We start from the raw sequence: 15,276 nt of genomic DNA, 5'->3' as shown, positions 1-15,276 counted from the left end.
TTCCCCCTTTCGAACCAGCAGCAACAGCAGAATTACAATACTTATCCTGGAAAACTGCTTTCCTGCTGGCAATAACTTCAGCAAGAAGGGTCTCTGAACTACAGGCATTAATGGCAGTGCAACCCTTCCTGATCTTCCATCAAGATAGAGTGTCCATGAGAACAAATCCTACATTTATGCCTAAGGTGGTATCCAGAGTGTCATTAAATCGGGCTATATCCACCTACCTACATTCTACCCAAACCCACAGAACAGGGGAGAAAGACTCTTGCATACCTTGGATGTGCATAGACAATTACGCTACTACCTGGACAGGACCAAGTCCAATAGAAAAACTGACCAGCTTCTGGTAGCATATGCCACAGGAAAGGAAGGAAAGCCAATTTCAAAACAGACAATCTCCAAATGGATAGGAAATTGCATTAGATTTTGTTACTCCTACCATGGAAAGGCAACTCCAGAGAACATCAGGCCTCACTCCACAAGGGCTACAGCCACTACCACAGCTTTCTTACGAGGAGTGGCTACCAAGGACATTATAGAGGCTGCTACTTGGACCTCCGTGCATACATTTGCCAAGCATTACAATTTACCTTTATACTCTAGATCCCGAGCAGGTTTTGCCACTGCTGTTTTGCAAGGGATCCTAGCTACACCATAATTTCTACTCTTTTCCTCCTACCCTTGTTTAGCTATGGTATTCTACCCATTTGTAAGGACTGCAGATGCATCCTTGAAGGACATAGTACAGTTTTGTACCTACCATAAATGTAGATGTCCGATAGGAATGCATCTGCAGTCAGGATTACCCACCCACCTTCCGCTCTGAGGTACTCCTAGGGTATTTGCCATCCTTCAGCTAGCTTGGGGGGGGATCTATTATGGTGTATTTGTTTGTATATATGTACATACATGCTTATTTTATGTGTTTGCTCTTTACTATTTGGAAACATTGGCATTTATCCAAATTTAGCCATCCAAGAGGGCACCTGGCATCTGGGGCAAGAAACACTGAGGAAAATGGCGTCGGCTGATGCCTTTATACCCGAAAAACTGCAGCGATGACGTCGGGTGAAGTGCGACACCAGCCGAAGCCGGACCCAGACTTTGGAATCCGGCCGACCGAAGGGCTGCCTGACGACAGGACAACCCATTTGTAAGGACTGCAGATGCATTCCTATCGGACATCTACATTTATGGTAGGTACAAAACTGTACTTTCCTCCCTATGAGGATTCTGATGCTGAAGAATCTATTCCTTCAGCTTCTCCTCCTGAGGATTATTCCTTTGGGGAAACCCTGCATACCATGAGGGAGCATTTCCACTGGGAGAGCCAAGATTACTCAGAATCTAAGAAAAGGCTCAGAGGTTTTCTTCTACTACATCAGCACAGACCTCTTGCTATTCCCCCTGTTCTAGACATTGTAGATGATGTATTTTCAGAGTCCAGCCTGTCTCCCGACTCTTTACCACCTGCACCTGTTAAGCCAGACAGATACTACAGGGTTCCAGACTCGCACAAATTTCTATATAAAAACCCTGCTGCTGACCCAGAAACTATATCTCAGGGTCCCAAAGGGGTCAAGGCCTCTACTGCGAAAAACCCTGTCCCCACAGAAAGGGATTCCAGGGCACTGGACAGATGGTGGAAAAAAGTTTACACTTCTGCTGTCTTGGCTGTAAGGGCTTTAAATTGTCAGTTTCATATGCTTAAATATCAGCAATACTTAATGTCACTGCTAAAACAGAAAATGTTGACAAATTCTGAATGCTCTGAAAACAAGGAAATGCAAGATTTATTGCATGCAGCTGAGCAAGTGGGAAAGCATATTTTGCAATGTGGTTTTGATTCACTGGAGGCCTCTTGCAGGGCTGCAATTACAGGTTCTGTCATTAGAAGGCATGCTTGGTTAAAGGAACAAAGTCTGCCTGATCATGTTAAAGCAAAATTATTGGATGCTCCATTACAGCATGATACTCTGTTTGGTGTTAAGGCAGAAGAGGTGTTGAAGAAAATGGAGAATAAAGCTAAATCTATGCAGACAGTAAAGGATTTCTTACAGGCACAACCTCCCAGATTTAGCAGGAACTGGCCTTCTAAGAATTGGTCCTTTCCAGTGTCAGACAGCTCACAAAGAGGCAGATACAGACACCCTAGAGGCAGACAACAGCCTCAGGGCTCATACAGGCCCAAACAATGTGGTGCTTCTACCTCCAAAAGCGGAGAAGACAAATCACAGCCATATAGGAAACAGTCCCAATGACTTTCCTCTGCCAATGCCAAGCACTTATCTTTTGGCAGCACCCTTAGGGGGAAAGCTAGCACTTTTTTCACAAAATTGGCACATGATCACCCAGGACAAATGGGTCTTAAATATAGTCTCTCAGGGCTACAGGTTCCACTTTCACACCCTTCCAAAGGCAAAAGGTATGCCAGACCTGCCACACAATCAATGGGCAGAGGCACAAAAGCAAGTTTCATCTCTCATAGGCATAAGGGCTATTCAGCCAGTACCACAAGAGCAGGGACAAGGACTTTACTCAAGACTTCCTTAGTACCAAGAAAGGACAAAGCCTGGAGACCAATTTTGGACCTATCTATTCTAAACACTTTTTTGGATGTTCCAAAATTCAAAATGTTGACTCTGCAGCAGCTTCTGCCCATGCTGGGCAAAAAGGTTTGGCTTGTAACTTTGGACCTCAGAGGCATACCTGCATGTCCAGCTGGCTCAATGCACTACCAATTCTCTGCACTGCCCTTTGGCTTATCTACTGCGCCCAGGGTCTTCACAAAATGCCTGGCACCAGTAATTGCATTTTGCAGACACAGAGGAATTCAAATATATATACTTGGACGACTGCCTTCAAGCAGAGACCAAAGACATTCTTCTAAAGCATCTGGCATTTGTAAAAAGATTATTAAGTTGCCTAGGGTACACAGTAAACGAAAAGAAATCAAAACTAGTACCCTCTCAAGAGATAATATTCCTGGGTGCAAGCTTAAATGCAACTGCCCAGATGGCTTATCTCACGCCAGACAAACAAAGGCAACTGACTTCTTACTTCGAAAGCATGGCAACAAAGACCCAATTATCTGAAAGTAAAATTCTGCAGGATCTGGGCTACATGGCATCCTGCATTCTGCTAATTCCATATGCAAGACTGCATATGAGGAAACTACAATGGTATCTAAAAAGTGTCTGGACTCAACATTGCCACAGCTGGAATCATTAATTACCCTCATTCCCTGCCTGCAACAGGGGTTTCGATGGTGGGCACAGGCCTGTCACCACAACATGGGACAGCCATTCACTTTACCCACAGCTAGGCAAACACTAACAACAGATGCATCAGATTATGCCTGGGGGGCCCACATGGCAGGAAAATGTATTCAGGGCACATGGCCCGCAAGCCAAAGGCATGTTCACATCAATCAAAAAGAGATGCTAGCTGTACAAAATGCCCTGACAGCCTTCAAGGATCTACTTCATCCAGGACAACTGCTGATAAAGACGGACAATACTACAGTCATATGGTACATAAGCAGGGAGGCACACATTCTTACCCCCTCTGCAGACAAGCCATGATTTTGTGGAACACAGCATTGACTTGTCAGGTACATCTGCAAGCACAATTCCTGCCAGGAAAAACGAATGCTCTGCAGATGAACTAAGCAGAAACCTCATGGATCCTCACGAGTGGAAACTAGATCCACAAATCTTCAGCATGATAACAAGGAAATGGGGATGCCGAGACATATATCTATTTGCCTCCCCTCACAACTGCCAGCTACAGAGATTCTGCACAAGGACCCATCACAAACAAGCATGGAAAGTGGATGCCCTGTCATTCAGCTGGAAAAGCCTTATAGTATATGCCTTTCCTCCACTGCCTCTCCACCCCAAGGTACTCCTAAAGGTCAGACGAGAAGCCAAAAATGATACTGATTCCACTGGATTGGCCACGCCAGCACTAGTACCCAATCCTAAAGAGCTTGTCCCCAACAAAACAATCAGATCCTCCACAGCCAACTCAGAACCCTAAATCTGGCTGCATGGCAGATAATGTAACCATTCAGAATACACCTCTCTCTAAAGTGGTTATGGATGTTATTTTGGAGGCCAGGAGGCCCAGCACCAGAAAATCTTATGCAGACAAATGGAAGAGATTCTTTGCTTGCAATCTGGCACAAGGAATTGACACGCTTGTACCAAATATTCCTCAGATTTTACAATACCTAACTGAGATGCTGGACAAAGGCCTATCCTTCTCATCAATTAAGATCCATGCCTCTGCTATTTCAGCTCATTACAATACGGACCCGCCTATTTTTTCACATCCACTGCTAAGGCAGTACCTCAGAGGGGCCAAAAACATAAGACCTCCTAGGAGAGCACCAACACCTGCATGGGACCTCAATTTTGTCTTGGGAAAACTCACACTGCCTCCTTTTGAGCCAGCCAATACAGCTGAGATAAAATTCTTATCATGGAAAACAGCTCTGCTCCTAGCAATAACTTCAGCAAGAAGAGTGTCAGAGTTACAGGCACTAATGGCTGTGGAACCTTCTATTATTTTCCATCCAGACAGGGTTTCTCTAAGGACAAACCCAACATTTATGACTAAGGTAGTGTCCATTGTGGCTCTTAACCAAACCATTAATTTGCCTACCTTTTATCCAAACCCACAGAATAAATGGGAGAGACTTCTGCATTCTTTGGACATACACAGACGGTTGCACTTCGACTTGGACAAAACTAAAGCTTTGAGAAAGTCTGAGCAACTCTTAGTGGCATTTGCTGCAGGATCACAAGGAAAGGCTATTTCAAAGCAGACTGTTTCAAAATGGATAGGCCACTGCATTCGTTTCTGCTATTCACAACATGGCAAATCAGTGCCTAAGGGCATTAGGCCACATTCTACCAGAGCAGCAGCCACTTCTGCAGCCTTCCTCAGAGGAGTACCAACCAAGGATATTTTGGAGGCTGCAACTTGGACTTCAGTGTACACTTTTACAAAGCACTACCACTTACCTCTTTACTGTAAATCCAGAGCAGGCTTTGCCACTGTAGTTCTGCAGGGTCTCATAGCTACTCCTAATTCTATTTAGGCCCAGCCTCCCAACCTCAGCTTTTGGATTCAACCCAAGTATAATGACTTTAACAGTGAAACACGATGAACATAGTACAGTTGTGTACCTACCATAAATGTAGATGTTCGAGTGTATTCACTGTTGCAGTTCAGGTTACCCTCTCTCCATCCCCCTTTTATTTGCTGGGACTTATCTATACTTCTCTATCCTATACAACCTATGTGGTGTATTTGCTTGTAGATGAAGGTAATGATTATGTTACTGCATGCTTTTTTATAAGCAGAATTTTTAGCCTACCTTTTGGGGGGCACCTGACATCTGGGGCAAGGAAAAACTGAAGAAAATGGCGTCGGCTGCATCTTTTATACCCCTGGCGCACTGACGTCAGGGAAGAGGTGACAGCAACCAACGCCGGACCAGGACTTTGTAATTCAGGCTGACTGCGGGTAGCCTGCCAGCAGGATAACCCAAGTGTAATGACTGCAACAGTGAATACACTCGAACATCTACATTTATGGTAGGTACACAACTGTACTTTACAAACACTATGGGAAACCACCCCTTGAGGGGGTCAGAACACATTCCACTAGGGCAATTTCAGCCTGTACAGCCTTTCTAAGAGGAGTCCTTACCAGAGACATTCTGGAAACTGCAACTTGGAGTTCTGTTCATACCGTTACCAGCCATTACCACCTGCCTATCTTTTCCAAATCCAGGGCAGGCTTTGCAACCGCAGTCCTGCAGGGCATTCTAGCCAGCCCCAACTCTTCTTGATTGCCTCCACCCATTCTTTAGCTTTGGGAATCAACCCAAGTGTGATGACTGCAACAGTGAAACACGAAGAACATAGTACAGATGTTCTTTGTGTTTCACTGTTGCAGTCATTACATTTGGGTAATCTGCTGGCAGGTTGCCCTCAGTCGGCCTGATTAACAAAGTCTTGGGTCCTGCGTCGGTTGCTGTCCCTTCCTCCATGACGTCAGGCCATCAAGGGTATAAAACATGCAGCCGACACCATTACATCAGTCTTTCTTGCCCTGCGGTGCCCGAAGCAGAAGCAGTTCCCAAGTGCCGGTCGGCCGACTCCTGAAATATTCGTTTTCGAGCTTCAGAACCGAAGTCTTCAACTAAAAAGCTAAGTACCCCGTTGGGGAAACTTTTTCTTGCTCCTTACTGATGTCAGTAAAAGTTAATAATTGCATTACTTGTGGGAAGCAAATACCACATAAGGATTTTCATTTGTACTGTATTCCTTGTCTAGGCCCTGACCACAACGTGCCTTGCTGTCGGTTTTGTGCTAAATTTAATTGACGCACTATTAAACGTCTCTATATTTTTGCTTCTAGATATTTTGGCTCACAATTTAACTATCCAGAAATGTCGTCGGTTAGCAATCCTATTACTGGAATACCTAAAAAATGCAAAGAAAAAGACAGAGACAGGCCGTCGAGGTCCAAAGCTGATGGCAACGCTTCTCCTAAGCCAGTCACCAGTTCGCCGGTACTCAGGCGCTTTCGCACCCCTGATACCCGCTACTTCTGATTCGCAGGCCTCTACTGAGACCCATGAGTCCAGTATGCTGCGAGATGCTTCAATTATGGAACCCGCAGATGTCTGTACCTTAGATGGGTCCGGAGCCACTGTGCAGGCACCGGCTTCTGAGGGTGTTTTCAGGCCTACAGATTTGTATATTAGACCGATGCCATCTTCAAAACTAAGGCCAAAATCAAAACCTATGTCCAAAAAACCGACACCTGGGCCACTTGTGCAGGCCCCTATGCATAAAAAAAACAGATGATCAAAATGGCTAAAGATTTAATTACTCTGATCAGAGCTAACCAACCCCCCCCCCCCCTTCTAAAAGTATTAGGCAAGACATTGATTGTGAATCTTCTGAACAGGATTCTATTTCTTCTGACTCTTCTAATGAACAGGATTTGTCTATACAAACTTATGAGGACTTTGATGCAGAAGATTCCATTCCTTCTGCTTCTCCCCCTGAGGATTATTTTTTAGGGGAAACTTTACATACTTTAAGGGAACATTTCCACTGGGAAAGTCAGGATTTCTCTGAATCTAGAGAGAGACTTAGGGATTTTCTTCTTCTTCCTCAGCATAGGCCTTTGGCTATACCTCCTGTTTTAGACATTGTTGATGTTTTTTCAGAATCTAGTCTGGCTCCTGATTCTCTGCCTCCGGCTCCTTGTAAGCCAAACAGATACTACAGGGTTCCTGACTCCCACAAATTCCTTTTCAAAAATCCTATTGCAGATCCTGAAACCATTTCTCAGTGTCCCTAGGGCATTAAGGCCTCTACTGCTAAAAATCCTACCCCTTCTGATAGAGATTCCAGGGCGCTGGATAGATGGGGTAAGAAGGTTTACACTTCTGCAACCTTGGCAATCAGGGCTTTAAACTGTCAATTTCATATGCTTAAATATCAACAGCATATTATGCAAACTGTGAAAGATTTTTTACAAGTGCAACCTCCTAGATTTAGTAGGCACTGTCCTACTAAGAACTGGCCCTTTCCATTTCTTTCGAGAGCCACTCAAGTCAAACCCAGACATTCCAAAGGCTCCAGGTTTTAGTCACAAGGGACATTTAGAGCAAAATAATGGGGTGCCTCCTCCTCCAAATCTGGAAACAGCAAGGCACCACCGTATGGTAAGCAGTCTCAATGACTTCCCTTTACACTTACCAAGCACATACCTTTTGGCCGCCCCTTTGGGGGGAAAACTGGCAACTTATAACCCAGGACAAATGGGTTTTAAATGTATCCCAGGGATACAGATTTCATTTCCACACGTTGCCAATCCCAAACGGGTGGCCAGACCTGCCCCCAAATCAGTGGGCAGAGGCCCAGAAACAAGTACTGTGCCTCATGAACATGGGGGCTATTCAACCGGTTCCAGAAGAGGAAAAGGGACAAGGTTTCTATTCAAGACTTTTCCTGGTACCCAGAAAAGACAAATCATGGCATCCAATTCTGGACTTATCAACTTTAAATACATTTCTGGACATTCCAAAATTCAAGATGCTGACTCTTCAACAGTTACTTCCTTTGCTAGGCAAAGATGCCTGGTTGGTAACTCTAGACTTAAGAGGCTTACCTGCATGTCCCAATCAGAGAATCTTGCAGAAGATACCTCCGCTTCATAGTAAGTAGGCTACTTGCATTACCAGTTCTCTGCACTGCCCTTTGGCTTATCTACTGCGTCCAAGGTCTTCACAAAATGCCTGGCTCCAGTAATTGCATTTTGCAGACAAAGGAATGTTGAAATATATCCATATCTGGACGATTGTCTAATTCAGGCAGAAAGCAGGCACATTCTTAAACATCTGGCATTTGTAAAAGGGTTCTAACTTGTCTAGGGTACACTATAAATGAAAAGAAATCACAACTGGTACCCTCTCAAAAAATTACATTCCTGGGTGCAACCTTGAATACAACTGCCCAGATGACTTACCTTATGCCAGAAAAGCAACTTCATTTGGTAACTTATTTCAAACAGGTGGCCACAAAAACCCTGCTATCTGCAAGACAAATTCTGCAAGCCTTTGGGTTCATGGCCTCCTGCATTCTTCTAATTCCATATGCAAAACTGCATATGAGGAAACTTCAGTGGTATTTAAAAAATTTATGGAGTCATCACAGTCACAGCCTGGAAACAATGACTCCTATCATACCTTGCCTGCAACTAGAGTTCCTATGGTGGGCAGATGCCTGCCACCAAAACAAGGGACTGCCATTCACTCCACCCCCTGCCGCCCAAACTCTAACTACAGATGCATCAGACTATGCTTGGGGAGCTCATCTGGCAGGGAAGTGCATTCAGGGCAAATGGAACCCAAATCAAATGCACCTTCATATCAATCAAAAAGAGATGCTAGCTGTACAGAATGCACTGACAGCCTTCAAGGACTACCTTCAACCAGGACAATTAATGTTAAAGACAGACAACACCACAGTTATGTGGTACATAAACAAGCAATGGGATACACACTCCTACCCCCTTTGCAGACTAGCCATGACATTGTGGAACACGGCCTTGACCTATCGTATACAGCTACAAGCTCAATTCCTGCCAGGAAAGCTGAATACTGTGGCAGACGAACTATGCAGAAATCTCATGGACCCACACGAATGGAAACTGGAACCACGGACTTTTAACATGTTGACACGCAAATGTGGGAGTCCAGACATAGATCTTTTTGCCTCACCCCAGAACTATCAGTTGGACAAATTCTGCACAAGAATTCATCACAAAAAAGCCTGAAAAGTGGATGCTCTATCATTCAGCTGGAAAAAACCTGTCAGTCTATGCCTTTCCCCGTCTGCCTCTGCTCTCCAAAGTTGTACTAAAAGTCAAGCAGGACAAACCAAAAATGATTTTGATTGCTCCAGACTGGCCTCGCCAACACTGGTACCCATTCCTGCGCAATGTGTCACACCTTCCACCGTGGCATCTGCCTCAGACACCTTACTTACTGTCTCAGCAGAACAACCAAATTCTGCACACTCAGCTTCAATCTTTGAACCTTGCAGCTTGGCTAATCACCTAAATTCAACCTTAGCATCCCTCAGCAAACCTGTGATGGATGTCATTTTGGAGGCAAGAAGGCCTAGTACTAGAAAATCTTATGCTGACAAATGGAAAAGATATTGTGCCTGGAATCAATCACAAGGGATAAGCACAGCAGTGCCCAATATTCCTCAGGTTTTACAATACTTAACTGAGATGCTTTACAAGGGCCTGTCCTTTTCTTCCATAAAAATCCATGCTTCAGCCATTTCAGCTCATTACAACATGGAGCCACCCCTCTTCTCTCATCCTCTGCTAAAGCAGTATCTCAGAGGGGCCAAAAACTTAAGACCACCCAGGAGAGCTCCAACCCTTGCCTGGGAACTCAACTTTGTTTTGGAAAAACTTACTATTCCTCCTTTCGAGCCAGCTGCTACTGCAGACTTAAAGTTTCTCTCTTGGAAAACAGCTTTCCTTTTAGCAGTGACTTCAGCTAGAAAGATTTCCGAATGACAGGCTCTTATGGCAGTGGAGCCTTTCATTATTTTACATGCGGACAGCGTGTCTCTCAGGACCAATCCATCCTTCATGCCTAAGGTGGTATCCAGTGTGGCTTTTAATCAAACCATTCATTTGCCAACTTTCTTTCCCAATCCACAGAAAAAGGGGGAGTGGATTCTGCATTCATTGGATGTACACAGACAGCTTAGCTTATACTTAAACAGGACAAAATCTCTAAGAAAATCTGATCAACTACTGGTAGCATTTGCTGCAGGGGCAGAGGGAAAGGTTATTTCAAAGCAGACTATTTCCAAATGGATAAGCCATTGTATTTGTTTCTGCTATATGAACCATGGTAAAACTATCCCCCAGGGGATCAGATCTCATTCCACCAGGGCTGCATCTACTTCTACAGCCTTTCTCAGAGGTGTTCCTACCAGAGACATTCTCAAAGCTGCTATCTGGAGCTCAGTTCATACGTTCACCAAACATTACCATTTACCTCTTCTCTAAATCCAGAACTGGCTTTGCCACTGCTGTCCTGCAGGGGCTTATAGCTGGTCCTAATGCTGTATAATTCCATCCTCCCAACCATAGCTTTGGGAATCTACCCAAATGTAATGACTGCAACAGTGAAACACGAAGAACATAGTACAGTTGTGTACACTTACCATAAATGTAGATGTTCGAGTGTATTCACTGTTGCAGTCCTGGTTACCCTCCTTCCAACCCCCTGTTTTTTCTCTTTCTATACTTATAGTTTCCTTTACTATGCTTAAAAGCCTTTTTGGTGTATTTGCTTTAGTTTGAAGATATATATTTTTGTGTTTTTAATTACTTAAATATTTGGCTCCCCATTTTGGGGGCACCTGACATTTGGGGCAAGAAAAAGTGATGTAATGGCATCGGCTTCATGTTTTATACCCCTGACAACCTGACGTCATGGAAGAAGGGGCAGCAACCGATGCAGGACCCAAGACTTTGTTAATCAGGCCGACTGAGTGCAACCTGCCAGCAGATTACCCAAATGTAATGACTGCAACAGTGAATACACTCGAACATCTACATCTATGGCAAGTGTACACAACTGTACTTTGTGTACACTTACCATAAATGTAGATGTTCAAGAGTGTATTCACTGTTGCAGCCCTGGTTTCCCACCCTCCAGCCCCCTTGGCTCTGTCTCTCTCGCTCTCTGTCTTTCTCTTCCTCACGCCTTACAGGGCTATTGGTATTTACTTTTTACTGGTGGTGGTTTTCCACCATAACTTAGCTCCCTGTTTGGGGGCTCCTGACATTTGGAGCAAGAAAAACTGATGTAATAGTGTCAGCTGCCGGTTTTTATACCACTGACGACCTGACGTCAGTCCTGAAGCGACAGGATCCGACGCAGAGATACTAAGCCTCTGGTATTCGGGCCGACTGAGGGCTACCCTTGGCAGGATAACCCAAGTGTGGTGACTGCAACAGTGAATGCACTCGAACATCTACATTTATGGTAAGTGTGCACAACTGTACTTTACATAAGTTATAAATCCTATTTGTAACAGTAGATGTTTGGATTTCACACTGCCTCAGTGGCAGCATCCACTCACCATCCCTGTTATTTTGTTATAAGGTTTGATGGTATCCAACCTTGTGTTGTTGTTTGGCTTTGGTTATTTGTGGTTTTATGACAAATTGGTTAGTTTCAGCAATTCTTGCTTCTGGTCCTTTTTGACTCATCCTGCTTAGCACTAAAGGCATGAGTAACTGAGACTATGTGATAGGGGTTAGGCTTTCTGTGATGGGAAGGGCTTATCCCAATCCCCTGTCACAGAGAAACAGAGGAGGGGATTTTGATCTCTGGAAAGCCACCAATTTCATATTTATGCAGGCAAGGAACAAATATGCCTCTGAGACCGTTTGAAATTTGAACATCTACTGTTACAGGTAAGTTGGACTTGGGCAATTGTACTTTCTTCATTTGAACCTGCCCATATTTAAGGTTCAAATCATTCTTGTTGCCCTGACATGTGCAAGAAGAATATCTTGAGTTGCAAGATCTGTAGGATATTCCACAGGGATAGGGTATTGTTAAACAGCAAATCCCTCATTCATGCTGAAAGTGGTTTTGGAATTTGCTTTGAATCAATCCTCAGTCTCCCATTTTTTATCCAGATCCTAAGATTCAGGAAGAAAGGATTCAACATACTCTGGATGTGCATAAGTAGCTCAGGTACTATCTTGACAGAGCTAAGTCCTTTGGAAAAGCACATGATTAGTCTATTTCTTATGGGACTAAGAAGGGACAACCCATGTCAAAATTATTAATACATCCATCATAGTATGTCTGTTCCAGACACTTTCAAGGCACATTCTGCTCGAGCCTTGGCTATTTCGGTAGTATATTGGGAAGGGATGGGGTCAACATATTCTCGTAGCAGCTACATGGTCCTCTGTAGATACTTTTTGTTTTTCAAAGTTTTTAACTGGCTTCATTTTTCAGTTTCAGGAGAAAACTTAAGATCATTCTCCTGGGAATACTGGACCCCCATGTACTTTCTCATTCCTGGTTAGGCTTTGGTAATCAACCCACATAGCCTGAAGGCTGCTGCAGCAGTGAAAATGGTGAACATGCTGGTTAACACAGTACAGTTGTGTAAGATGCATTTACCCTCAACAGTAGATGTTCAAATTCCTCACTTCTGCATTAGCCACACCCATCCTCCATCCCCCTTCTGTGTATTTAGTCACTGGGTGAGATACAAAGTTGTTTTGTAATATTATATCTTTTTGAATTTGAGGATGAGTATGCTCCTTCCTTCCATAGGGCTGACCAAGCAGCTGTCAGACTGAAGGTGTAGGAGGGAGCGAAGGCACAACCCATGTAGTGTAAAGACAACTGCAGCATTGAAGAATTCAGATGTTTACTGTTATGCGTACTTGTGACTTCCAGAATTTTACTTTCTCCCTTCCAAGGCAGCTGTCCCAGGGATGATGTAGTCCAAGAGTGGCCTCGAGGTCTCTCGTATGCTTTTCTGAAAGAGAAGGTCATTTTCATAGCCTCATAAGTTTGGTTCCCTTTGTTCTGGCTTTTAACTTCTGGAGAACCCTGTCAGACTGAAGCCCTTTACCACTAACAGTCTGAGGTTTTGAAAATTTTCACTAGCTTCAGTTAAAGTTTGGAAGACTTTTTCAAGGGTTACATTTCTGATCATGCTCCCTTTAAAAGAGGTTGTTCCTCAAAAAGACTTATTTCATCCTGGAGAAACGTGAATCTTCCTACCCTGAACCAGCTTCTCTGTAGGATTTTAAAATCCTTTCCTAGAAGCTTTTTTTCTTTGTGTCAAACGTCAACAAGAATAATTTCTGAGTTAAAGAATTTATATGTAAAATGTCCTTACACAAAGAAAGGGTAATCATGACAACAAATACCACCTTAATGCCCATAGGAATTATGATAGCTAATCTCAACTAATATAGATTTTCCATTTTTTCTAAATTATTCCAGTAAAACCATGTACCTGTTACAGTTTATGGATGTGCAACAGAGAGCTTTGCATGTTTTTTTATCTAAACAGAACAGAAAACTTTAGAAAAGACTCAGTTGTCCATATCTTATGCTGCTAATAAAATGGACAAAAAGGTTTCCCAAACCATCATGGTGATTTGAGCACATCAATTACTGCAGTGAAAAATCATGGTTAACAGTTGAGCATTCTGTACAGCCTATTTCAAAAATGCTTCCTTAAATGATAAATGTGTAGATGCTGTTTGAAATTCTCATAAGACCTTTCTCAAGGCATTACAAACTGGATATGGTCTCTTTTCTGCTGTTTCTTTTGGGGCCACAGTTATTCAAGGAATTCCTTCATGGTGCCAGTCAGTTTGCTGAAGTGTGTATTTTGCTATTGAGGAGGATGAACCAGGCCTTGTTAAGATTTTAAAGTTTATGTAATTAACATAATGTTAGTTCTGCATTGTTATGGCTCATCCTCCCCACATCCCTACCCACCTTCCCCTTGGTGTGGTAGAGGAGATTCTGCTAGGTGATGTGTATACATATTTTCAGTTCCATATTGTGTTCCACTTATGAGATGGTATTTCAGACCTTGTAATAAAACTGATGTCCCAGCACCCATGCAGATCTGTCTTTATGGTAAGTACATAACTTTCAGTTATTTGCTAATTGTGTTCTACTTCCTTGTGTCTAACTTGAAAAAAAAGCATTTTTGCATTACTTGGCTTAAGCAGATCATCAAAATGCTGCCAGTTCAATGATTTGAGTAACATACACCATTTCACTAACTTTTCACTTATGCCAGTAGGAGTTTCAGCATCTCTATTAGATGTACCCGCTACAGTTGTGCATATTGGTTCTGACATGTTCATACACTTTTGTACTGTTGTCTCTGAGTTTATTAACAGCTCCACATTAGTCTGCTGTCTTACATTTCAGGTACCTGGAGAAGACTATATTGGAAGACTAGAACCATTAGAAAATGGTCCCCTATTGGCACTAGTGCACAAAATGAACAATTGTCTTAGTCAGATGGAGCAGTTTCCAGTGAAGGTTCATGATTTCCCTAGTGGCAATGGCACTGGTAGCAGGTAAGTAGTAACTATGTTGCAAAGTAGACAGTATGCAGTTCAGATTTTAGTACCATCTCAAGCTGTAGGAATTTTACTGTAGTATTCTGTCAGTTAATGAAAAAATATAGAGTTGCCTGTATTTGTATTTATTCGTGGTGCTGCGGTAGCGTTGTCGCCTTATAGCAAGACGTTGTCCCGTTCGATTCTCAGCTAGAGCGTCTTCTGTGTGGATGCATACGTGAATGGGGCGTTCCTTCGTTGAAGGTTGTGCGTCAGGGCTGGTAACCCGGTACGTAAAAATCCACTACCCATCATTAGCGGACCGGAGTTCCGCTGTGACGACCCCTAACCGGGAAAAGCCGAAAGACACAAACAAACTTCTAAGTCCAAATAAAATTTTCAGTGCTTAGTTTGTATTCTTACTTTATACATTGTGTCAAAGTAACAGGCCAGATGGGTCCTGCACTTGCTTTGGGCCCTTTTAAATTTCCTTGTAACATGTGGCTTATACACTTTTCTGCTTGTGACTCCCTAGTCCGTCGAGGGAGAGGCAGTACTTCCCAGAATGATATTGTAACCTGA

At 43.4% G+C, this 15,276-nt stretch overlaps 1 protein-coding gene across 2 annotated transcripts in view; it reads left to right on the top strand.

Annotated features, from left to right (window-relative positions):
* The window catches only part of TRIP12 (thyroid hormone receptor interactor 12), a 3,849,287-nt gene that overhangs the window by 2,550,980 nt on the left and 1,283,031 nt on the right, over positions 1 to 15,276 (top strand). For both annotated transcript variants that reach the window (XM_044071052.1, XM_044071053.1), the window contains one exon: positions 14,561 to 14,712. In XM_044071052.1, the coding sequence (XP_043926987.1) occupies positions 14,561 to 14,712 (152 nt within the window). The remainder of the gene's footprint in view (positions 1 to 14,560; positions 14,713 to 15,276) is intronic.

This window comes from Protopterus annectens, chromosome 5.part0 (genome assembly GCF_019279795.1).
Source record: "Protopterus annectens isolate FY-2018-M chromosome 5.part0, PAN1.0, whole genome shotgun sequence".
In the NCBI taxonomy this organism is placed as follows: Eukaryota; Metazoa; Chordata; order Ceratodontiformes; family Protopteridae; genus Protopterus; species Protopterus annectens.
This window is presented reverse-complemented; position numbering and strand designations above follow the sequence as displayed.